Source organism: Chiloscyllium punctatum, chromosome 40 (assembly GCF_047496795.1).
Source record: "Chiloscyllium punctatum isolate Juve2018m chromosome 40, sChiPun1.3, whole genome shotgun sequence".
NCBI classification, from domain to species: Eukaryota; Metazoa; Chordata; class Chondrichthyes; order Orectolobiformes; family Hemiscylliidae; genus Chiloscyllium; species Chiloscyllium punctatum.
The window spans coordinates 25,910,980-25,938,294 of NC_092778.1; the positions used below are offsets into that span (position 1 = coordinate 25,910,980).

General features: G+C 42.8%; 1 protein-coding gene across 2 annotated transcripts in view; it reads right to left on the minus strand.

The window, feature by feature from the left end:
- LOC140464442 (kinesin-like protein KIF19) overlaps positions 1-27,315 on the minus strand; it is a 302,590-nt gene that overhangs the window by 111,662 nt on the left and 163,613 nt on the right. For both annotated transcript variants that reach the window (XM_072559496.1, XM_072559497.1), the window contains 2 exons: positions 8,264-8,465; positions 957-1,227 (listed from right to left, as the gene is read on the minus strand). In XM_072559496.1, coding sequence (XP_072415597.1) covers positions 957-1,227; positions 8,264-8,465 — 473 coding nt within the window. The remainder of the gene's footprint in view (positions 1-956; positions 1,228-8,263; positions 8,466-27,315) is intronic.

Genomic DNA, 27,315 nt, shown 5'->3' on the forward strand with positions numbered 1-27,315 from the left:
GCGTACTCAAATTCCGAGATGTGTAGGTCAGGTGGATAGGCCATGGGGAATTACCGAAAGGTGTCCAGGTATACGCAGGTTATGTTGGCAAGCATGGGAAATGCAGGGTTATAAGGTGGGATAATTTTCAGAAGGTCAATGTGGATTTAATGGGCCTGCTTCCACACTGTAGGCATTCTATGTTTCTACTCCTGGAGATTGTGGTCAAGCAATTGCTGGTTAAGTTACCAGGGTGACTCCATTTACCTTCTTTTGAGCTGATCTAGTGTTGCCTTCAAGTAAATGCATTGAACAATGGCTCAGCATTTATGAGTGATGTGGGAGGGTTACTAAATGAAACATTGACAAATAAAGCAATGCTAGAAGATGAATAATGTCATCTCAACCCCGGTGATAAGCTACTGCGTAGGAACACATTTTACAGTGTGTTACTCTTTGTATTCTCTAAGCATAAGAATGCTGCATGATTTTCTGCTTATTCTTTCAGACTGTAAGACTGATGGCAAAGATTTTCCAATTCCTTTTTCACAGAAAAGAGTGCCACTGAAATTGACCACACTGGATGATAAGGGGGGATTTCAAAATTGTATTACCATCTTGTACACCAGTGATTCATATTTGATTTCTTTACCACAATAAATTTGATTTTTTCCTTTGTCCAACTTTCTTGATATACTACAGGCATAAACCATTGCTGCCACTAATGCTGACACCGGTGATAAGGACAACAATAGGTGTTCACCTTTCTGCCACTGGGCGCAACATCTCTATGCTGGTGAGAGTGCTGTGGCAGGGTTCTGGCATCAAGTTACACCCATTGGGGTTTGTTGAATTAGAGACCTCAGGGTATTGTGGCTCATTGGTAAAATGAATGCAGTCAGGACTTGACCCTGGTACCATTGAGCTTGACACAAGAATTGATATGCAGAATAACATTCAAGCTGTGGTTACTGTACCCTCAATCAGTTGTCGCTGCTGGTGTATGATCTCATCACAGAGGGCTCGGTGTTGCTCATAATGCTGGATGACAAAGTCTTTTTGTTGTAGGATGTTTTCTTTTCGCAGCATAACAGACTGGATCTCTGTGTTCTCCACCTCCAGCTCATGAACTCTACAGAGCAAACTGATAATCTCTTGTTGATCCTGGTTATTAATCCACTTTGGCAGTAGGTCCTCCAGCTTTATGACTTTGGCTTTCGTGTCTATCAACTTCTGTTCCAACTCACACTAGAAACAAGACAGGAAACAAAACCTTTATTTTCTAGGCTCTGAAATGTTTTACAGGGGTATATGTCCTAAACTAATGAGAAGATGTATAGTATAACCTCCAATGAATTGACTTAAAAGCACAAGTTATTCCTGAATGTACTGCTCCTGTCCTAACCTATGTATAGCTAAGCACAGCACTATATCACTCTTGCGATCTCTGTTTGCAATACAGGTGAACTTTCTCTTTTAACACCTAGTTGGTAACCTACCAAAGTCTCCTCTGGTCTATCAGTCAGAACTGAAATGTCCCATTCCAGTTTGAAAGATGAGCAGGGGTGTTCTGTTATCCTGTCAAAATCTAACCCTTGACAACACCCAAAACCAATTTCAAAACAGAAATACCCAGAGGATCAGCTATCATCTGTGCAGAAGATGCTAACGACAGAAACCACGGTTTACAAACTGTCTACCATATCAGGAAGATGCACTACAAAAAAAGATTATTGGAAAAAAAAAGAATCTTTTTTGTATTTTTTCATGGGATGTGGGTATCATTGACATTGTCCATCCCTAAATGTACAGAGGACAGTTAACAGTCAACTACATTGCTGTGGATCCGGACTCAAATGCAGGCCAGACCAGTTAAAAGATTGCAGATTTTCCTTTCGTAAAAGATAAATCTACCCTGGTGTATTTTTTTTAATGATAATGGTTACATGGCCATGATTAGGTTAACTTCTATTTCAGACTTTTATTAAATTCAAATTTTAAACATCTACTATGAGGAGATTTGAACCCATGACCCAAAACATTATTGCAGGCTTCTGGACTATGAGCCCAGTGACCCCATCACCTTCTCAATGATAATAGTGTTGTTTTTGAAACTCAGGAGTGAATTTTCATATAGCTAAAGAAAAAAAAGGAGGGTATTGCTCTTAGACACTTTGTGATTCCTAACTGTGATTTTTCAATAAAGTTCAACCTGTTGGTATTTCAATCTACTGTCTTTGGTGGTGCTTCGTAGAAGTTTCATAGAATTCCTACAGTGTGGAAGTAGTCCATTTGGCCCAACAAGTCCACACTGACACTCCAAAGAGTAACCCATCTAGACCAATTCCCCTGAGTAATGCACTTACCCTACACATCCCTAAACACTATGGGCAATTCAGCATGGCCAATTCACCTAATCTTTGGACTGTGGGAGGAAACTGAGCATCCAGAGGAAACCCATACAAGACACAGGGAGAATGTGCAAAATCCACACAGACAGTTGTGCAAAGCTGGCTTTGAACATATGTCCCTGGCGCTGTGAGGCAGCAATGCTAACCACTGAGCCACCATGCCACTGTAATCTGTAGTCGTGTCTGCACAACTAGCCGCCACTTTCTTCATTTGCATTGTCAGCACCTCTGATTACCTCAGGACTGTCGCCAGCACCTTACATAAACATGCATACATTTTATCTCCTGTTGGAAGTTCCTGAGTAACTGAATTGCTGTCTCCTGCTGCTGTAACATTGGTTCCACACACAAGGTATACCTCATGCAACTGTTTCAGTCCCGGAGAAGATACTGCTCAGGCAGCGTAAGCTGCGACCAGTCTGATGGAGCAAACCTCCAATTCTGAGAAAACAACCTTTCAACAAAATGATTGTGGACACCCTTTTCCATAATCTGGTGTGGAAGTAGCTCTGAGGACTGAGCATTGATGCCACATTTCCCAGACAGCAACAAGCACCTCAGCTGTTGTTGTGCTCTTATCTTGATATCATTGGAAAATTCAGAAAGCCTAAAGGATTTCAGGATGAACTGGAAAAGGTTGACCTTGGTATTGCTCTCTGAATAAAGAACATACGTTTATTGCCAGTTCCATTTCCTGAGGGGGTGAAACCTGACAGTTTGTGGATTAGAGAATACTTCACTTGCTTTGATCACTTCCTTCCCCAACTTGCTCACTAGTCTTTGCTCTCCCTTGTGACAACTGTCCTCAACATTTAATAGCATAGAAGAGGTAATTTGGTCCATCTTGGATGTGCTGGCTCCTTGAAACTGCAAGCCTGTGAGTTATGACAGGATGGTGGTGTAGTGGGAACAGCACTAGATGAGTAAACTAGGGAAGCTAGGGAAGAGATAGCAGAGCCTTTGGCTTTGATATTGGAGACTTCATTGGTACTAAACCTGTAGACAGAGGCCTGGAGGATTGCAAATGTTGTGCCCTTGTTCAAGGGCAGTAGAGATGACCCAGGTAATTATAGACCAGTGAGCCTTACTTTGTTTTGGAAAGGATTTGTAATCATCTAGCAAGCAACAATTTGATTTCAGATACTTAACATGGTTTCGTCAAAGGCAGATCGTGTCTCACAGACCTCAATGAGATTTTTGAGAAGGTGACCAAGCATGTCGACGAGGGTAGGGCAGTTGACATGGTATACATGGACTTCAGTAAAGCCTTTGATAAGATTCCACATGGTAGGCTGTTGGAGAAAATGCAAAGGCGTAGAATTGAGGGCGATTTAGCAGTTTGGATTAGAAACTGGCTTTCTGAAAGAAGGCAGCAAGTGGTGGTTGATGGAAAATATTCAGCCTGGAGTCCCGTTACTAGTGGTGTGCCACAAGGATCTGTTTTGGGACGACTGCTGCATTTTTATAAATGACTTAGACACAGGCATAGGTGAATGGATTAGTAAACTTGTAGACAACACTAAAGTCGGTGGAGTAGTGGACAGTTTGGAAGAATGTTACAGGTTGCAGGGGGACTTGGATAAACTGCAGAATTGGGCTGAGAGGTGGTAAATGGAGTTCAATGCAGCTAAATGTGAGCTGATGCGCTTTTGGAAGAATAACAGGAAGGCAGAGTACTGAGTCAATGGAAAGATTCTTGGTAGTGTGGATGTCAGAGGGATCTTGGACTCCATGTACATAGATCCCTGAAAGTTGCCACCCAGTGCTGTTAAGAAGGCATACAGTGTGTTAGGTTTCACTCGTAGAGGGATCGAGTTATGTTGCTGCAATATCATGCTGCAAAATGCTGGTGCGGCCACACTTGGAATATTGTGTACAGTTCTGGTCCCTATATTTCGGGAAGGATGTGGAAGCATTGGAAATCGTACAGAGGAGATTTACCAGGATGTTGCCTGGTCTGGAGGGAATGTCTTATAAGGGACAGTCTTATGAGGAAAGGCTGAGACACTTGGGTCTGTTCTCATTGAAAAGAAGGCGGCAAAGAGGGGATTTGAAAGAGACATACAAGATGATCAGAGGATTAGATAGGGTAGACAGTGAAAGTCTTTTTCCTAGGATGATGACGTCAGCTTGTATGGGGGGGCATAACTACAAATTGATGGGTGATAGATTCAAGACAGATGTCAGAGGCAGGCTCTTTACGCAGAGAGTGGTAAGGGCGTAGAATACACTACCTGCTAACGTAGTCAACTCAGCTACATTAGGGAGATTTAAACAATCCTTAGATAAGCACATGGATGATTTTGGGATAGTGTAGGGGGACGAGCTGAGAATAGTTCACAGGTCGGTGCAACATCGAGGGCTGAAGGGCCTGTTCTGCGCTGTATTGTTCTATGTTCTATGTTCTAAACCCGAATGATGCTCTGGGAGTATAGCTTTAACATTTACCATAGTGGCTGGCTTAATTTAAATTCAATTAATAAAACCTGTAATTGAAGTTAATTTTAGTGATAGTGACCATGAAACCGTCAACAATTGTGGTAAAAACCATTCACTGATGTCCTTTTAGAGAAGGAAATCTGCACTCCTTACCTGGTCTGGCCTACATATGACTTCAAACCCACAACAATGTGGTTGACTGTCAACTTGCCCCCTTGAGATGGGCCAAGCAAGACACTAAATTCAGTGGCAATTAGGGATGGGCTCACATCTAATGAAAGAGGGCTCTTGTGGCACAGTGATGATATCCCTACCTCTGGTTCTAAAGGTCTGTGTTCAAGTCCCACCTGCTTCAGAGGTATGTCTGAACCAGTCTATATAGGTTACTTAAAAATATCTCAAAATGATTAGTTCAATATCCTGGCATTTTCCTACAGTCCTAAATCCTCTTCATGGCTATGATCCTGTTGGAATGCTCTCTGAAAATTTGCTTCCACCATCTTTTTAGACTGTACAATTCAAATTTTAACAACCTGCTGTATGAAAATATTTCTCTTTACGTCACGTGGTTTTACCAATTATTTTAAATATATGCTGTCCATCTAGTTTGCTAGTGGAAACAATCTTCCTCTACATGGGAAAGCAAATCTTAGCAGGACTTATACACTTAATGGCAAGGTCCTAGGGAGTGTTGCTGAACAAAGAGACCTTGGAGTGCAGGTTCATAGCTCCTTGAAAGTGGAGTCGCAGGTAGATAGGATAGTGAAGAAGGCATTTGGTATGCTTTCCTTTATTGGTCAGAGTATTGAGTACAGGAGTTGGGAGGTCATGTTGCGGCTGTACAAGACATTGGTTAGGCCACTGTTGGAATATTGCGTGCAATTCTGGTCTCCTTCCTATCGGAAAGATGTTGTGAAATCTGAAAGGGTTCAGAAAAGACTTACAAGGATGTTGCCAGGATTGGAGGATCTGAGCTATAGGGAGTGACTGAACAAGCTGGGGCTGTTTTCCCTGGAGGGTCGGAGGCTGAGGGGTGATCTTTTAGAGGTTTACAAAATTATGAGGGGTGTGGATAGGGTAAATAGGCAAAATCTTGTCCCTGGGGTTGGGAGTCCAGAACTAGAGGGCATAGGTTTCGGGCTAGAGGGGAAAGATATAGAAGAGACCTACAGGGCAATTTTTTCACACAGAGGGTGCTACATGTATGGAATGAGCTGCCAGAGGAAGTGGTGGAGGCTGGTACATTTAAGAGGCATTTGGACGGGGAAATGAATAGGAAGAGTTTGGAGGGATATGGGCCACGTGCTGGCAGGTGGTACTAGATTGGATTGGGATATCTGGTTGGCATGGACTGGTTGGACTGAAGGGTCTGTTTCCATGCTGTACATCTCTAGGACTCTGTCAAAACTCCTGACAATTTATTGAATACCTTCTGATCTTCCATTAACTTTGTCTTTCTCAAAGGAGAACAGCCCCACCTCCTCAAATCTCTGTTCATAACTGAAATGCCTCATCATTGATACCATCCTGATAAACCCATTGAAGACTTACATGGTGCCCAGAATTGGAAACACTGCTCCAACTGGAGCCCAGCTAATGATTTGAAAGGTTTGGGTGTGACTTCCTTGTTTTGTCTTCAATGCTCCTTGTTAAAAAAGCCAAGTGTCTTATAGACGACCTGAACAACTTGCAATTGTACCTTCAAATATTTAGAAATGGGCAACAATTTTTTAAAATATTGTGGCAATGCACTCTAAATTGTTTTGCTCTTGCACCTTTTCGACTTAGTATCATTTTGTCTTTTTCATTCATTCAAGGGCTGTTGGCATCATTGGCAGGGCCTGGATTTATTGCCTATTCCCGGTCACCCTTGAGAAGGTGGTGAGGAGCTGCCTTCTTGAAGCATTGCAGTTCTCTGGGTGTAGGGTACTGTTAGGGAAGGAGTTCCAGAAGCTTGACCAAGATTTTTGGTTGAATGTTCTGATTTTGTTATACTGTTGTTATACACAAGGTCACAAGTATCTGCACTAAATTCTGTCTATTTCACCAATCTCTCAATGTCCTCCTGATGTCTACTATACCATTCTTCCTTTACTATGTTGCAAACTTTTCCATAATTTGCAAACTTCAAAAATTGTCCTCCCTTTAACACTAAATGCTCCTATTTTCTGTAGGAGTCTATAACATAGTACTTTGTATGTCCATATTTAGTCTTCCAAATGCACTTTAAAAAGATCAGCATATTGGTTGTTACACTGAGGACTATATCGAACTAAAACTTACGAATGGGTTGAAAATTGGGGCTTGGGTCAAAAACAACAGAACTTCTTACAGGAAATTGTTATGGGGAGACCTGATGAATGTGCCCTTAGACTGGTCAGTGTAGGTGGGAAACCATACAAACGTTTTGTGGCTGAGCACTTGAAATGTCTCAACATTCAAATTATGGGCCAAATGCTGAAAACTGGGATGAGTGCAGTTAAATCAACACAGATTCAAAGAGCCAAATGCTTTATGACTCCTCTAGTTTTAGGGCAAAAGGGATCAAAGGCTATAGGGAGAAATCAGGAACAGGGCACTGTATCGGATGATCAGCCATGATCTTATTGAATGGTGGAGCAAGCTCAGAGAGTTGATGGTCCACTCCTATTTCCTGTGTTTCCATGTTTCTAACAGTGGTTGCAATTTGACTACATTGACTGTAAAACAACTTGACATTTGAGGTCATAAAAAGGTGATAGGTAAAGTTCGGTAATTCCCATTGCCTCTCAATGCAAATTAGTCAACTTCTCAGATGATTCCAATGCATTAGGGGCAGAAGCATCAAAAAGAAACAGCTGAGAAGTAGATGAACAAAACAAATATATCTGTAGACAAATGACAGGCAAAATTTAATGGAGTTAATGTTAGGCAGAGGAAAGAAGAAATGAGAGTAATTGACTGTTCTTTGTTTAATGCTTTCCACAGTTGCATGGTTAGAGTCAGGGTTAGAATAGTTTCCTTTCTTTTTGCAATACCAGCATCCGTTCAAGACAATCCATTTAAGTATTTTACTATCACGATGATCTTCAAGCTATACTGTAATTAAAGTTTTTAAAACCACAGACTGACGGAACTTCTAACCTAATTCTCAAAAAAAAATCACACAAAGTTCAAGTTATTGACCTGCTTATGTTTCTTTCTCAATTGGAAATAATATCCCTTCTCTTCTAAAGCAATTACAGAGGGAGCAAATAAGCACAAAGTATCTACAAGGTTAACTATCACTTTTGGGAGAAAGTGAAGACTGCAGATGTTGGAGAGTCAGGATGAAGGGCTTAAGCACACAACTTCGACTCTCCTGCTCCTAGGATGCTGCCTGACCTGCTGTACTTTCTCCAGCGCCACACTTTGACTCTAACTTTTCTCAGTTTTAGGTACTTTCCTCTCCTTACCTTGAGTGCTGCCGTTTTTCTTTGCTCAGTTTGGAGCATGCCAATTTCCTCTCGTGCCATAGCAACCTCCAGTGGTTCAGTCATATCCATCTCATCTGCTGCTGCAATTTCCCTCTCATCATCATCTTCCACTTTATCATCCTTCTCACTCCATTTCTCTTCCCACCACTTCCGAGCACGCTTTGCTTTTTCCCTTTCCCAACTTGAAATAAAACATGGACACACAGCAAAGACTGATCAGCATCTGAGAATGACTTTCCAGTAGAAATAAACTACATGAGAAAAGGGATAATGTGTCATTCCACTAATCAATGCATTCTGGATGAGTACATGAAATTACCTAAAGACATTTTAAAATAAATCCCTGATTTCTCTGTACTCACTACACTCTGATCAATTATACAACAGAATTCAGCTACTATCATTTAAAATAAGGTTTTTGTCCTTAACGAACATTGATTAATGTTTAGAATGATATTCAACCAATGGCAGTTGGCCATCCAAACTTTCTTCACTCAGAGCATGGCAAGCCTGTGAAACTTTCTGCCACAGAAAAAGTGTTTGAGGCCAAAATATTGAATGTTTTCAAGAATGAATTAGATCTAGTTCTCAGGGTTAAAAGGATCAATGGAAGTGGAAACAGGGTAGTTAGCCATTATCATACCGATTGGCAGAACAAAGAGCCCAATAGCCTACGCCTGCTCATATCTTTTATGTTTCTGTGGGTCCTGTGCCTACACACATTTTGTCAACTTTGGCCATCTTAATATTGTTGCTATCCACCGCTATAAAATGGAAAACTATATTTTACACAATGGAGTAAGCTATCAGGTAGGCAGATGACTGAATTAGCAAAACCACTGAACAAACATACTAAGTTTACCATATATTTTTACAGTAAAAGTGAAATCAACAGGAAGCAGACCAATTCACCAAGAAATATGATTTTGTCAATTCTATATAAAGTAGATAATGGACATGTCCTCTCCTGCTATTATCTAGGGTGTACTGATTCTGGAGGACCCAGAAGATTGTGGAGGTAAATATAATACATTGATGTAAACCGATTAATAATTCAGTTGGATGTTGTAGTCAATAAAGCTGTAGTGGGTCTTCGGGTCAGATTCTTTTCTGTACTAGGTAGGATTTGACCGATTTATCAGCCTGTGGCAATACTCCAAATATCCAACATCTGATGTTTATACATTAATTATGAAGCAGTTCCACAATCTGCTAAGACAGCTGCTAGTACACTGAATTCCCCTGATGTAATTCAGTTCAGATGTTAAGCTGCAATAATTAAATAAACTCAACTAGTCACACGAAAGATCAGACAGAGTTTTGCACTTTTCAGACACGAGTCAATTATGCCATTCAGCTGGATTAGGGTAATCTGTTGCTAGTACGTGGGCAGCAATGATAGGCCCAGTGTTTGTTGCCCATTCCTGATTGCTCAGGCGAAGGTGGTGGTGAGCCATCTTGATCTGCTCCAGATTACAGCTGGTGACAACCTTCTTGAGTACAGTTTTACCTCTACTCATCCAGCAAGAAGGGGATATAACATCACGCTCTGGACTTATGCCTTGTGGATGATGGACAGGGACTAGTCAGTTGTTCACTGTAGAATACCCAGATTTCATCTCCACAAGAACTGGGCAGTGGATGGATGCATCTGCAGCAGTCAGATTGGCGAGTATGAGGTCAAACATGTTTTTCCCTGTCGTTGGTTCTCTTACCACCTGCAGCCAACCCAGTCAGCAGCTGTCCTTCAGAACCCGACCAGCTTGATCAGTAGTGGTGCTGCTAATCCACTCTTTGTAATGTACATTGAAGTCCCCCACCCAGAATACATTTTGTTTTGCACCCCGAGTGCTTCTGCCAAGTGGTGTCCATCTTGCAGGAATACTGAAACATCAACTGACTGGATGTTAAGTTATAATCAGCAAGAGTTTTCCTTATCCATGTTTGACCTGGTGCCATGAATTCATGGGGTTCAGAGTCAATGTTGAGGACTCACAGGGCAATAATCTCCTCACTGTATTCCACTATGCCTCCACCTCTGAGGTGTCTATTCTGCCGGTAGGACAGGACATACCCCAGGAATGGTGATGGTGGTGTCTGGGTCTCTATGTGTAAGGAATGATTTTGAGAGTCCAACTATGTCAGCTTGACTTGTCTGTGAGACACCTCTTCCAATTTTCGCACTCGCTCCCAGGTGTTGTTGAGGAGGACTTTGAAGAGTCAGGAGGGGTGTGTTTGCCTTTGTCATTTCTGATACCCAGGTTGATCGTCTTTGTTTAAACTTCATACCATTTTGACACAATTGAGGGGTTTTTGTTGAGTTATTTCAGAGGGCAGTTAAGAATCAACCACATTGCTGTGGGTCTGGAGGCAAATATTGACCACATGAGATAAGGATAGCTGTTTCATTCCCGAAAAAGGGCATTAGTGAATGAGATGAATTTTAATGACAATCCACAGTGTTAGTGAGACAGCCATTACGCAGCTTTTAATTCCAGATTTTCTTGAATTCAAATTTCACCATCTGCTGCAATGGGATTTGCACTCATGCTCCTGGGGAATAAGTCTATGGCTCTGGACATCCTAACAGTAATCACATATCATTTAAAAGTCCCGACTATATCTTTGAAAGATAACCTCACCAGAAGCAGCTCTGCCCAAAACAACAATGTTGAAACAGGTTACTGGCTTAAATGTACATTTCGTTGAAACCCTATCTGTTCAGGTGCATACACATCATTCTTTTTAACACTCCAGTGACAACACCAACCAGGTCAACAGGTTCATAACCTTTCTAGTAAATCATTCTGCCAGAAGCATGAAGGTGTTCAGATTGTATCAGCTATTTGAAAATTTTGCCAAAATTACAAAGTGCCATGTATGTGTGTGTAATTTGCAGGGAGATGCAGTAACATCTTGTTGAAGACTTCAGAACAACGAAGTTGGCATTGTGGTTCAGTGGTTAGCACTGCTGCCTTACACACCAGGGACCTGGGTTTGATCCCAGTCTTGGGCAACTGGCTATGTGGAGTTTGCATTTCTACTTATGTCTGGGTGGGTTTCCTCTGGGTGCTCCGGTTTACTCAGACAGCCCAAAGATGTGCAGGTTAGGTGAATTGACCATGCTAAATTACCCACAGTGTTTAGGGATGTGTAGATTAGGTGCATTGGTCAGGGGTAAATGTAGAATGATAGGGGAATGGGTCTGGGTAGGTTACTCTTCAAAGGGTTGGCGTGGACTTGTTAGGCTACATGGCCTGTTTCCACACTGTAGGAATTCTATTCTAGGTCTCCTGTCAGATGTCTTTTTATAGCCTGTAACAGCTTTCGACGCTATCTACAACACCACCAGCAAACGTACTAACCCACCCAGACACGTCTTCATCCAAGTCACGTATAAAAACTACAAAGAGCAGAGGCACAAAAACAGATCCCTGCGGGACACCACTGATCACCGAACTCCAGGCAGAATACTTTCCAACTACAAACACCCTCTATCTTCTATGGGCCAGCCAATTCTGTATCCAGACAGCCAAATTTCCCTGTATCCCATACCTAACTTTCTGAGTGAGCCTATATTGGGGAACCTTATCAAATGCCTTACTGAAATCCATATACATCCACATCCACAGCTCGACATTTGTCAACTTGTCTCGTCACATCCACAAAGAACTTAATAAGGCTTGAGAGGCATGACCTGCCCTTCACAAAGCTACGCTATCTTTAACCAAACCATATTTTTCCAATTAGTCATAAATCCCATTCCTCAATCCTTTTCAGTACCTTGCTTGCCACAGACGTAAGACTTACTGGTCAGTAATTCCCAGGGATTTCCCTATTCCCTTTCTTGAACAGAGGAACAATGTTCACCTCCCTCTAATCATCCAGTGCTACTCCTGTGGAAAGCGAGGATGCAAAGATCATCGCCAGAGGCCCAGCAATCTCATTCCTCACTTCCCGTAGTAATCTTGAATATATCTGGTCCAGCCCTAGGGACTTATCTATCTTGATGCTTCCCAGAATTTCCAGCAGTTCCACCTTTCTTAACATCAATCCGTTGAAGTCTATTAACCTGGTCCATGGTGTTCTTACTATCAAAGTCCCTCTCTTTCATGAATACTGAAGCAAAAGCCTCATTTAGGGCTTCCCTTACCTCAAGACTCCAGGTACAATTTGCTTTCACTATCCCGGATTGACCCTACCCTCTCTCTGATCATTCTGTTATTCCTCACATAAGTGGAGAATGCCTTTGGGTTTTCCCTAATCCTTCCCACCAAGGCTTTTGCTTGCTCCCTCCAGGCTCTCCTCAGTCCATTTTTACGTTTTTTCCTTGCTACCCTGTAATCCTCTAAAGCTCTGCCAGATCCTTGCTTCCTCAACCTTAAGCAAGCTTCTTTCTTCCTCCTGACGAGAAGCTCCTCTTCTCTAGTCATCCAAGGCTCCTTCACCTTACCATTCCTTGCCTGTCTCAGTGAGACAAAGTTATCCAACACTCGCGACAAGTGCTCCTTAAACAGCCTCCACATTTCTGTTGTGCGTTTCCTATAGAACAGTTGTTCCCAATATATACTCCACAGTTCCTGTTTGATAAGCAGTATAATTTCCACTCCCTTTCCATACTGTCTGTTCCTATCCCACTCCAGGCTATAGTAAAGGTGAGACAGTTGTGGTCACTGTCACCGAAATGCTCTCCCACCAAGAGATCTGACACCTGGCCTGGCATGTTGATTAGCAGCAAATCCAATTTGGCCTCCCCCTCCACTTGGCCTATCTACATATTGAGTCAGAAATCCTTCCTGGACACACCTGACAAAAATCAGCTCCATCCAGACCATCTGCACTAAGGAGGGTCCAGTCAATATTGGGAGAAGTTGAGTCATAACAACAACTCTGTCACATCTGTACCTTTCCAAGATCTGCTGTCCAATTTGTCCTTCCATCTAAATGCTGCTTTTTTTTGGGTGGGTGGGTGGTGGTGGGGGGAAGAGAGGGAAATTAGCAGGGTCTATAGAAAACAGGTGACTGCTCCGTTCCGGTTACTGACCTCCACCCATACTGACTCAGTCAACATATCCTCCTCAACAACCTCCTTTTCTGCACTCTAATTAACAATGCTACTCCCTCTCCTCTTTTACTACCCCCCCCCCCCCCCCCCCCCCGCCGTTATTATTAAAAGATCTAAACCCTGAAACATCCTGCAACCATTCCTGGCCCTGTGAAATCCATGTCTCCATTATGGCCACAACATCATAGTTCCAAGTACTGACCCAAAATATGTAAAAGTTTCAAGTTGAACCCTACTCATTATTTCTCCAGGTGCCCCTCCCCGATCACTGAAGATTATCCCCCCCACCCATGATCTCTCTCCCTCCCTTCTTTCCCTTGGTACAAGCCGACAAGGCTGACATCAAGTCAGAGCTTCAAAGTGATTTGCTGCAACTAGTAAACAGTGTTCAAAAATGGCTTCCTTAAATTCAGCAAGACCGAAGGGAAATCCATAGAATCCTACAATGTTACGACATACAAGGGTATTCAGCCTGTCAAGGAGGCTTTATGGGTAAGAGTTGGGGATTAAAAAAGGAATAGTCACTCTAATAGGAGTGCATTATCGGCCCCCAAACAGTCAGCAGGCAACTGAGCAGATATGCCTTCAATTCACTGAGATGTATAAAAATAATGATTATATTACATGATGTCAACTACCTGAATATTAAATGGAGTAGTCACAGTACAAAAAGTGAGGAATTCTTGAAATGTTTTCAGAAGAGTTCATTTTATATTAACACGCTGATTGTCTGACAAGGGATGGTGAAATGCCATACCTAATTCTGGGGAACAAAGCTGGACAGATGTTCAAGGTGACAGTGGTTGCGGAGTTGGGGGGGTGGGTTGCATTTTAAGTTTGTTTTGAAACAGAGAAAGTAATTTGCAAGAAAGGGTTTTGGATTGGGGTAAAGCAAAGGCAGGATATTGCCAAAATAAACTGGAACAGCTACCTGAAAATAAATCCACAGCAGAACAGTGATGATAAGGTATTGGGGTATTGGGGAAATTAATGGTTAAAAGTCTCTATTTGCAATAATTTTTTGTTTTACAAGTTTGAAATGGCAGCTGTAGTCACAGTGGCTGCAAGAACATGAACATCAAGAATGCAGGCGCCTCTATATAACCTTGGAGATGTTCCTGTGTATGCTTTTTCCCAGTAATAGGACACGGCTGTTTCAATTTTAATCAATAGAACATTGTTAACTCCCTTGCTTTATCTGTTTTTTACTTATGAGAACAATGCCAGATGTAGTAACATTTAAGTCAATAGCTTTGTTTTGACTTATGTGAACAGCTTTAGATGTAGTTACATTTAAATCAGCTGCTTTGCTTATCTATCTTTGACTTATGAGAACTCGAGAGGTAGTAACATTCAATCATGTTGGAATGAAAACAAAAGTGAATTAGTCACACACATGAAAAATATAACATATATATTGCTTTCATGTTAGAGATCAGAGGTCTGTTAATGGTCCTTTAATACATAGCTTGATTGCTACTCTGGGGTGTCGACCACCGATTGCCGAAGTAGAGAACAATAGTAGAACGTTTACACAAGTACATCACAATTGTCTTTCCTCAGGAGAAGGGAGATGCAAGTACAGAATTCAAGAAGATGTGAGGCTGTGAGGTTCTTGAGCAGTTTGATACAGGAGGAATTGGAGGTTTTTACATATTTAAAAGTGGACAGACCTTCAGGTCCAGATGACTTGTCTCCCACAGAAGCCTGGGATATAAGGAAGGAAATTACATGGGCCTTGACCCAAATTTTTAAATTGTCTCTGGCCACAGGGGGAGTTGCCAGCATATTGTATGACAGCTAATGTGGTTCCACGTTACAAAAAAGGTGGTCGTGATTGACTGGTCTACATTACCTGGTCTATCTCACATCAGTGACAGGGAAACTTATGGAGAAAATTCTGAAGAAGATTAACCTTCATTTCGAGAAGCAAGGTTTAATCCAGAATAGTCCGCACGACTTTATCAGAGGGGGATCATGTCTAACAAATTTGGTTGAATTTTGATTTGATCAAGTGTGTAGATGAGGGTAGTGCAGTTGATGCACTTTATGTGGATTTCAGAAAGTAGATTTAGTGTTTTGGCAGACGGACTCAGATGGCTGAAGGAACCGGATGGGGTTTTAAAATAATAATTGACAATGATTACATAGTTGCCATTCCACCCTCTCTCCACCCTCTTTACCCCCACCCCAAACATTGTTACAGAGTTCAAATTTCACCATCTGCTTTGGTGAGATCCAAACAAATGCCCCTGGAATGTTTGCTTTGGGGTTTTTGGATTATTGGCATTACCACCACACAAGAGAAGCAGAATCAATATTTCAGGTTACGGACTTTGTTAGAATATAGAGGTTCCTTACCTCTATGCCCCTAACATCAGTCCAGTATGATTCTTTTCATCCTGTTGCTAATGGTACAATTGAGCTGCTTTGATTCTGCTCATTCTTTCTATCAAATATTTCTGCTGTGAATTTTATCTGCCTCATGTCTGCTATTTCCATTATTCACTGTCCTCTTGAAATCTGTTGCTGCTTTCAACTTGCAGCCAACATTCACATGGTCTGAAAGTTTCAAAGTGGAAGTTTCAAAATCCACGAAGTCAAGTAATTTCTAGATATCAAAGTAGAATCAGTCCTGTACTGATGCTGGGGAATTCCACCCGCTACCTCCTTCCAGTCTAAAAGAAGATAGACTATGTTTCATCATCCTTCTGCCAATGTATATCCAATATGCTGCTGTGGTAAAAGAAGGTGTGGGGATGATTAGAGGCCAAAAAGGGCTTTGTGAATGTAGGCATAGGGCATTGCTGAGTTATTAAATGAATACTTTGCATCTCTTTCTCCTCAGGAAGGCGGTGCTAACCAGGTAATGGTAAAAAAAAAGTGTAATTCAGACACTGGAAGAACTTAAAATTGATAATGAGGAACTGCTGGATTGACTGTCTGTCCTTAAAATTGATCAGGAGCTGATAAGTAGCATCCAAGATGACACTGACCACAATTACTCAGTCTTGCTTAGACTCAGGTTTGTTGCCAGAAGATTGGAGAATTTGCAAATGTTACACCTTTTTTCGAACATAGAACAGCGTAGAACAGGCCCTTCGGCCCTCAATGTTGTGCCAACCTGTGAACCAGTCTCAGCTCGTCCCCCGATCCCAAAATCATCCATGTGCTTATCTAAGGATTGTTTAAATCACCCTAATATGGCTAAGTTAACTACATTAGCAGGCAGGGCATTCCACACCCTTATCACTCTCTGCATAAAGAACCTGCCTCTGACATCTGTCTTAAATCTATCACCCCTCAATTTGTAGTTATGCCCCCTCGTACAAGCTGGCGTCATCATTATAGGAAAAAGACTGTCACTGTCTACCCTATCTAATCCTCTGATCATCTTATATGTCTCTATCAAATCCCCTCTTTGCCGCGGTCTTGCCAATGAGAACAGACCTGAGTGTCTCAGCCTTTCCTCATAAGACCTTCCCTCCAGACCAGGCAACATCCTGGTAAATCTTCTCTGCACCTTTTCCAATGCTTCCACATCCTTCCCGAAATATGGCAACCAGAACTGTATACAATATTCCAAGTGTGGCCGCACTAGCGTTTTGTATAGTTGCAGCATGATATTGCAACTCCAGAACTCCATCCCTCTACCAATGAAACCTAACACACCATATGCTGCCTTAACAGCACTATCCACCTAGGTGGCAACTTTCAGGGATCTATGTACATGGACTCCAAGATCCCTCTGCACATCCACACTACCAAGAATCTTTCCATTGACCCAGTACTCTGCCTTCCTGTTATTCTTCCAAAAGCGCATCAGCTCACATTTAGCTGCAATGAACTCCATTTACCACCTCTCAGCCCAACTCTGCAGTTTATCCAAGTCCCCCTGCAACCTGTAATATTCTTCCAAACTGTCCACTACTCCACCGACTTTAGTGTTGTCTGCAAGTTTACTAATCCATTCACCTATGCCTGTGTCTAAGTCATTTATAAAAATGCAGCAGTCATCCCAAAACAGATCCTTGTGGCACACCACTAGTAACTGGACTCCAGGCTGAATATTTTCCATCAACCACCACTCGCTGCCTTCTTTCAGAAAGCCGGTTTCTAATCCAAACTGCTAAATCACCCTCAATTCCATGCCCTTGCATTTTCTCCAAACGCCTACCACGTGGAACCTTATCAAAGGCTTTACTGAAGTCCATGTATACCACGTCAACTGCCCTACCTTCATCTACATGATTGGTCACCTTCTAAAAAAACTCTGAGGTTTGTGAGACACAGCCTGCCCTTGACAAAACCATGTTGACTATCTGAAATCAAATTGTTGCTTGCTAGATGATTATAAATCTTATCTCTTATAATCCTTTCCAAACCCTTTCCTACAATAGAAGTAAGGCTCACTGGTTTATAATTACCTGGATCATCTCAATTGCCCTTCTTGAACAAGGGCATAACATTTGCAATCCTCCAGTCCTCTGGTACTAAACCTGTAGACAATGACAACTCAAATATCAATGCCAAAGGCTCTGCTATCTGCTCCCCAACTTTCCAGAGAATCCTTGGATAAATCTCATTCAGCCCAGGGGACTTGTCTACTTTCACTCCTTCTAGAATTGATAACACTTATTCGTAACTAACTTCAATCCTTTCTAGTCTAATATCTCATACCTCATTCTTCTCCTCGACAATATTCTCATTTTCCTGAGTGAAAACCAATGAGAAATGTTCATTTAGCACCTCTCCGATCTCCACAGGGTCCACACTCAACTTCCAACTTCTGTCTTTGACTGGCCCTATTCCTACCCTAATCATCCTTTTATTCCTCATACATCTATGGAAAGCTTTAGGGCTCTCCTTTATTCTGTTTGCGAAAGACTGCTTGTGACCTCTCTTTGCTTTTCTTAATTCTCTCTTTAAATACTTACTAGCTGATCTGTAACTCTCCATCACCTCATCTGAACCATCTTGCCTCATCAACACAAGCCTCCTCCTTCTGCTTAACAAGAGATGCAATTTCTGTTGTAAACCACAGTTCCCTTACCTTATCACTTCCTCCCTGCCTTATAGGGACTTACCTATCAAGGACACGCAATATCTGTTCCTTAAACCAGCGCCATATTTCCATTGTCTGCATCCAGTTCAGTTTGCTACCCCATTCTATGCATCCTAATTCATGCCAAATCGCATTATAATTGCCCCTGCCCTATTGATAACTCTTGACCGTTGGCATGTACCTATCCCTTTCCATTGCTAAACTAAACATAACTGAATTATGGTCACTCTCTCCAAAGTGCTCACCTACAACTAAATCAAACACCTGGCCTGGTTCATTACCAAGCACCAGATCCAGTGTGGCCTCTCCTCTTGTTAGCCCTTCGACATACTGTGTCAGGAAACCCTCCTGTACACTTTGGACAAAAACTGATCCATTCGATGTACTAGAATTATAGCATTTCCAGTCAGTCAATGTTGGGGAAGTTAAAGTCCCCCGTAATGACCACCCTGTTCCTTTCACTCTTACCCAGAATAATTTTGCTAATCCTCTCTTCCACCTCCCTGGAACTCTGCAGTGGCCTATAAAAAAAACCCCAAGCAGTGTGACCTCTCCTCTCCTGTTTCTAACCTCAGTCCACACTACCTCAGTAGACGAGGCCTCATCAAAAGTTCTTTCAGCCACCGTTATACTATCCTTGACTAACAAGACCACACCTACCCCCCTTTTACCACCTTGCCTGTTCTTAATCAAAGATCTAAACCCTGGAACCTGCAATACCCATTCCTCACCTTGCTCTATCCATGTCTCCGAAATGGCCGCAATAATTGAAGTCCCAGGTACCTGTCCCTGTTGCAAGCTCATCTACCTTATTTCTGATACTTCTGGTGTTGAAGTAGACACACTTCAAACCAGTTTGCTGTCTGCCAGCACATTCCTGTAACCCTGAAATCCTGTCCCTGTCCTTCCTACTCTCATCCACCTGTGCACTGCAACTAACCTCAGGTTCCCATTCCCCTGCTGAGCTAGTTTAAACCCACCTAAATAGCACCAGCAAATTTCCCACCCAGGATATTAGTACCCCTCTGGTTCAGATGAAGACCGTCCTGTTTGTACAAGTCCCACCTTCCCCAGAATGAGCCCCAATTATCCAAGAACCTGAAACCCTCCCAACTGCACCATCCTTGCAACCATGTGTTCAGCTGATATCTCTCCCTATTCCTTGCCTCTCTATCACGTGGCAGGGGTAACAAACCAGGGATAACAACTCCTTGTTCTAACTCTCAGCTTCCATCCTAGCTCCCCGAAATCCTGCCTTACATCCCTATCCCTCTCTTTCTTCAACTAGGTTGGAAAGATAAGCCCGGAAACAGTTGACCAATTAGATTAACATCAGTGGTGGGAAAACTTCTTGAAACAATAATTCAGGACAGAATTAATGGTCATTTGGGAAGATGCAAATTAAGGAAAATTAACATTGGATTTTATTTAAATAACTTGCGAGTGACTTATGATGAGTAACAGAAAAGCTGGGTGAGGGTAATGCTGTTGAGGTGGTGTATGTGGACTTCCAGAAAACATTCGATACAGTGCCACAGAGAAGACTTGAACAAAATTCTATGATATGCAATGAAAGGGACTGTACATATTCAGTTAATTGAGTGAAAGGAAACAGTAGTGGTTAAAGATGCTTCCTGGACTGGAGCATGTTTATAGTGGAGTTCCTCAGGAGTTGTTGTTGGGTCCTTTGCTCTTGCTGTAAGAATAGGACACACAAGTATATAGGGTGGTAAAGAAGGTGTATTGCATGCTTGTCTTTATTGGTCAGGGAATTGAGTACAAGAGTCAGGATGTAATGTTGCAGCTTTAAGAGACTTTGGTTGGGCCACGCCTAGTGTATTGCTTTCAATTCTAGTTACCACATGACAATGAAAAATTTGGAGGCTTTGGAGAGTGATCAGGATGATGCCTGAATTAGATGGTATGAGCTATAAGGAGAGGATAGAAACACGGGTTATTATCTCTGGAGCAGCAGAGGCTGAGGGGAGACTTGATGGAAGTCTATAAAATTGGGCGGCACGGTGGCACAGTGGTTAGCACTGCTGCCTCACAGCGCCGGAGACCCGGGTTCAATTCCCGCCTCAGGCGACTGACTGTGTGGAGTTTGCACATTCTCCCCGTGTCTGCGTGGGTTTCCTCCGGGTGCTCCGGTTTCCTCCCACAGTCCAAAAGATGTGCAGGTCAGGTGAATTGGCCATGCTAAATTGCCCGTAGTGTTAGGTAAGGGGTAGATGTAGATGTAGGGGTATGGGTGGGTTACGCTTCGGCGGGGCGGTGTGGACTTGTTGGGCCGAAGGGCCTGTTTCCACACTGTAAGTAATCTAATCTAATCTAAGGTATGCATTAATAGGGTTGATGATTAGAATCTTTTACACCAGAGTTGAAATGTCTAATACTAGGGGTCATGCATTTAAGAGGAGAGGGGACAAGTTCAAAAGAGATGTTGGGGCAAGTTTTTTGCACACAGTGTGGTAGGAATCTGGAATGCATTGCCAGAGGTAGTGGTTGAGGCAGATATGATAAGGGAATTTAAGGGACTTTTAGATAAGCACATGCATATATAGGGGATGGAAGGATATGGACAAAGGGCAGGCAGAAGGGATTAGTTTAATTTGGTGTCATGAGCTGAAGGGCCCTTTCCTATACTGTATGGTTCTATTCAGGGTGCCCAGAATGCAGAACTTCATTTAGGATTGTTTCCTTGAAGGGAAGGTTGACAGGAGATTTAATAGATGCATTTAAAATCAATTTAAAAAGTCTGATAAAAATAGGTAGTGACCAACCTTTAACAATGATGGAGAACAAGAGGCTGCAGATTTCACGTAATTGGCAACTGAAGCTATAAAAGGAGGAGAAAGTGAGGACGGAAGCTATAAAGACCTGAGGGGAACCTTCCTCATACATGAAGTGGTTAGGGTCTAGAAAGCTCTGCCTGACAGTGTGTGCTGGAGGCTCTGAAAAAGAAATTGAATTGTTGTTTAAAAATGAAGAACGTACAGAGTTCTGGAGAGAAGGTGGGCAGTAGGACAACTGCTCATTCAGATAGTCTGTGCAGACTCAATGAGCCAATGGGCTCATTTTGTGCTTTAACAATTCCATGATTCTCTCCCTTTCATCCCATAAACTTCAAGTTTATAAAATACAATATCTGGCACTTTACTACTCCTATTTTGAAATTCTACATGCACGTCAATTGGATTGTTTTTATCTGCCATCTTTTTGTTACTGTTGTTTAAGGCAATTAGAATAAACTAATATCCCAATATAAGATCTGCCCACGAGGTTGTAAAGTTTTGCTGGGAAGAGCTAACCAAGAGTTCCAGATGTTGTTGTATTGCTTATGTTCCTTGTAGGCAATAGTAATGAATACTTAAAGGTATAATCTGATGTTTCACAAGCAACTCTCATTCAGATGTAACGTAATGACATTACAATTACATTACAAACAAGATGGCGGCAGAGTGGAGTTTTTTTTCTTCTCTCTTTTTAGCAGTTTTTAAGCAATGTGAGGGGAAGCCAGAGTCCCGGAGCAGCACAACTTACCTTGGTGCAGCTAAGTGCCGGTGAGGGACAAAAAAACAACTGCAGGAGATGCAGAAGTCAATGTTTCGGGTCAAGCTGCCATTTTTAAAAACTAGAAATAAACTGACTTTGGAGAAATGATCTAATGAAGCTTCAAAGGAGACAAGAGATGGGGTTTATTACCTTGATAACTGGGGAAAAAACTAATTTTGAGAGGACTGGAGGGTTAGGGCTGGGGGCTAAGGTTTGTCTCTATGCTAGTGGTTGCCTAGCAAACCTTTCTAGAATGGAAATTCCATTACATAGATCAAGGAATTGGAGAAAAGACAGCACTCCAGAAACTGCAAGACTCTTTCTCCTGAAATTCTGCTCTCAGTAGTAATTTTCAAATTATATATTCTATATTAACATTTTGGTGTCAGTATTTTGTCTACCTGGTAACACCTGGAGAAAGTGGACTATGAGCAACTGTCAAACATTCACATCCAGGTCATCTGGGATCAGAATTAGTAGTTTATCTTCAATCTACACCTGTTAGCAAATCAGCTTCATTGCTAGGAAATCTTATGAATATGTGAAGTTGTCACATCGTGACCTTTAATTCCAGACTCTTGGTTGACAGGGTTGTTTCTGCTTATTTTGCCTTTTATTTGAAAGAAAAACATCTCTACAGTGACTTGCTTTTTTGTGTTGAGAGAGTGTGTCTGTGTGGGATTAAGTGAACCCAATTTAATTCAGAATCATAGCTTTGAGGGTAATCCGTATTGGCACTTACATTAAGAGTAGCTTTTATTTATGATAGATGGATTATTTTTAATTTATTGAAGAAGCCTGTTGGATATTTATTTTATTTTGGATAGCTATACAAAGAAGAGGCAATCAGCCATTTTAGAACATTTGAACAGTACAGCATAGTACAGGCCCTTTGGCCCTCGATGTTGTGCCAAGCTTTTATCCTGCTCTAAGATCAAACTAACCACATACCCTTCATTTTACTTTCATTCATGTGCGTATCCAAGAGTCGCTTAAAATGTTCCTAATAGATCTGACTCTCTTACTACCACCACTCTCTGCATGAAGAACTGACCTTTGACATCTCTCCTAAAACTTCCTTCAATCACCTTAAAATTATGCTTCCTTGTGACAGCCATTTCTGCCCGAGGAAAATGTCTCTGACTATTCACTCTAACTACACCTCTCACCATCCTGTACACCTCTATCAAGTCACCTCTAATCTTTCTTCACTCCAGTGAGAAAAGTCCTAGCTCCTTCAACCTTACTTCATAAGACATGCCCTGCAGTCCAGGCAACATCCTGGTAATTCTCCTCTGCTCCCTCTCGAAAGCTACTATATCCTTCCTATAATGAGGCGACCAGAACTGAACACAGTATTCCAAGTGTGGTCTAACCAGGGCTCCATAGAGCTGCAGCATAACTTTGCAGCTCTTAAATTCAATCCCCCTGCTAATGAAAGCCAATATACCAAATGCCTTCTTAAACAACCCTATCAATTATCTTGGGAATTGAATCAACTCATTTACATGAAGGGGTGACATTCTACCCATCACAGCCATAACACTGGATATTTTAAAAGGACATGACATTTCATGTATGCAGGTCGTCAAAAGATGTGCAATAAGACATGCAATTACATGAGTGAACAGAGGAACCTTAGGGTTCAAACAGAATGTGCTGAAATGGTTTCTTGAAAAAAAATTTCTTTACATGGGGCATGAGAGGTACAGTTCACTATCTGGGCAGTTTCTAAATTACTTTAGATACTGAGCCTCAAACTTCATTTCAACATTGCTCAGCAAGTGTGAAATGGGACTGCTGTAGGTGGTGCAGCAGATCTCAGGTTAGTGTTATTGAAAGTCAGTATGAAAGGTTATGAGAATCAGTATGAAGAGTAGAGCCTGGGTTGGGCGTTGAGGTGGGAAATGTGTAGCAGAGAAGGTGCAGGAAATCAGTGGATGGATGGGAGGGGGTGGTACCATGTTGGTTTAAAGGTGGTCCGGAGTCCGTGTGGGATGAGTTGGTTACAGGATTGACAAAAGCAAAATATTAAAGCCAGATTGAGAGGTGAGACATTTCTCACTTGTTCATATCCAATATGGTGGCAGGTACCAGAGGGAGGTCTTGAGGCATCTTTTAAATGGAAAACTGATGAAGCATTCAAAGACAACAAAGGGACAGGCACATAATGTGAACAAAGTTAGTGAGGTGCCTGCACATCTATTACCAAACTCTAAGCTTATTAAACTGCAAGCCAATAATTCTTAGTGATGTATTGTTCATTCTATCCACCGTAAGCTAAACAAAGTTCTTCTAACATTCCCAGCCTCCAATCCTACATCTTCAGCTCATCCCCACAGATACTTTGTGCAACAATTGGAACATTCTAATCCAAGGACTTATATTGGAACAATTTGTAAGTTTCTTTTCCAAAGGTCAGTTACAAACAGTGTTAGGTACTTTACATATATCTAATCAGCTCAGATCCACCATTAGAATACTCAAATATATTTCTAACTCTAATCAAAAAGTATTGTGTTTTAGCTGCTGTTGATTTGGAACTTGGTGTCGATTATGTAACTTGCTGCATTTCATGTTTCTTTTGGGAAAAAAAAAGTTCTCTTCACAATTATTCAAAACAACTTATATTTAAACAGTCTCAAACAAAATGGATCAGAACTTTCCACTATTGAGAATAGTGTCTGAGCAGGTTTCAGGGCATGGGATGGTTCTATGAAGGTGGCAGGGGCCTTGCCTGATGCTGGGATACCCAGTATCAGACCTTAGTCTCCTCTTCCAGGAAGGCCCACCAGCTGTACATCACACTCAGGCAGGTCGAGAGGTCTCTGGTGTGCATTCCTTGCATGAAGACTGTAGACTGGGAACATCCCACCTTCCCTGAGTAGTGTCAGAAGCTTGACTTGACAGGTACATAATGGCAGGGGCAATATCATGGCCTGGTCAATGTGAAGGGGTTAGGAGGTGGAGAGAAGAAAGTTCAAAACCAAGAACAGTGGGCTAAATCCCAGCAGGCCCCTCCCACCCTTTGCAATGCAGGGTCTCTCAATAAGGCACCATACCTTTGAATTAGGGACCTTCACAGCCTCCCAAGAGACCATGCATAACCAACATAAGTTTGCCTGTCTTACTCCGTGTGGCAACTGGCTTACCTACTCACTTCCCATCACCAAACAAACAAAAACAAACAAACCAACCTCCTCCCAGACCATACACAAGCTCATCACCTCAGGATCTCTCACCCACAGCTTTCAACCACAGTTCAGGAACCCTGCACCACCCAGTTCTACCTCCTCCCCAAGATTAATCTAATCGGTGAAGGGGTAAATGTAAAGGATTGGGTCTGGGTGAGTTGCTCTTTGGAGGGTCGGTGTGGACTTGTTAGGCCGAAGGGCCTGTTTCCACACTAAGTTATCTAATCTAATCCACAATCCTGACTACACAGGCCAACCTATCATCTTGGCTTGTTCCTGCCCCACTGAACTCATCTCCACATACCTTGATACTGTCCTATCCCCCCGGTCCAGGATCTCTCCACATATGTTCGGGTCACAACCCATGTACCCATCCACCTCCTCCAAGACTTCCGTTTCCTTGGCCTCCAACGCCTCATCTTTACCATGGACATCCAGTCCCTATATACCTCCATCCGCCATGAAAAGGGCTTACTAGTCCTCAGTTTCTTCCTCTTCTGACATCCCCACCAATACCCTTCCACTCACACTCATTTGTTTGGCTGAATTGGTCCTCAGCCTCCATTTCTCCTTTGAATACTCCCACTTCCTCCAGATGAAAGGGGTAGCCATGGGCACCCACACTGGCCCCAGCCTAGCCTGTCTCTTTGTTGACTACTTGTAAGTTACACCAGCACCATTCCCCACCTTTCCCTCCATTACATTGATGACTGCATTGGCACCACCTCGTGCTCCCACGAGGAGGTTGAACAGTTCATCAACTTCACCAACACATTCCACCCCGACCTTAAGTTCACCTGGACCATCTCAGACAACTCTCTCCCTTTCCTGGACCATCTCAGACAACTCTCTCCCTTTCCTGGACCTCTCCATCTCCAATGGTGACCGACTCAACACTGACAGCTCCTACAAACCCGACTCCCACAGCTACCTGGACTACAACTCCTCCCATCTTGCCTCCTGTAAAAATGCTATCCCTACTCCCAATTCCTCTGCCTCTGCCACATCAGCTCCCAGGAGGACCAGTTCCACCACAGAACACACCAGATGGCCACCATCTTTAAAGGCCACAATTTCCCCTCCCATGTGGTTGATGGTGCCCTCAAGCATTGAAAAGTGTGGTGCTGGAAAAACTCAGCAGGCCAGGCAGCATTCAAGGAGCAGGAGAATCGACATTTCGGGCATAAGCCCTTCTTCAGGAATGCCCTCAAGCCCTCAATGCCCTCAAGCGCCTCTCATAATTCTCCATACATCCGCCCTCGAACCCCACCCCTACAACTGCAACAAGGACTTTCCTCACCTTTCACCCCACCAACCTCTGCATACATTGCATCATTCTCAGCCATTTCTGCCACCCACAAACAGACCCCAATACCAGAGATATATTTCCCTCCACACCCCTATTCGCTTGCCATAAAAACCATTCTCTCCGCAACTCCTTTGTCAGGTCCACACTCCCCCACCAACCCATCCTCCTCTTTCAGGACCTTCTCTGCCACCGCAATTGCAAAACTTGCACCCACACCTCCCTCCCCCCCCCCCTTCTATGTAGAGGAGACATGACGCCTACTTGTAGAGCGCTACAGAGAACATCTCCAGGACACCCGCACCAACCAATCCCACTGCCCCGTGGCCGAACACTTCAACTCTCCCTCCCACTCTGCCAAGGACATGCAGGTCCTGGTCCTCCTCCATCACCATTCCCTAACCACCCGACGCCTGGACACCTCAAGACCCTCCAACCCCACAGCAATGTGGATTTCACCAGTTCCCCTCGTTTCTCCCCCCCCCTCCACTTTTTCCCCAGTTCCAACCTTCCAACTCAGCATCGCCCTCATGACCTGTCCAACTTCCTTCCCACCTATCCGCTCCATCCTCTTTTCCAATCTTTCACCATTACCCCCACCTCCATCTAGCTATCACACTCAGCTACCTTCCCCCTTGCCCCACCCCCCCTTCCATTTATCTCACTACCCCCTCAGCTCAACCTCATTCCTGATGAAGGGAGTTTGCCTGAAATGTCAATTCCCCTGCTCCTCAAATGCTGCCTGACCTGCTGTGCTTTTCCAGCACCACACTCTCGACCCTGCAAGGTCAAGTTGAAAATAAGAACATCATTAAATGTCTCGTGAATAAATTCATTCCTGACAAC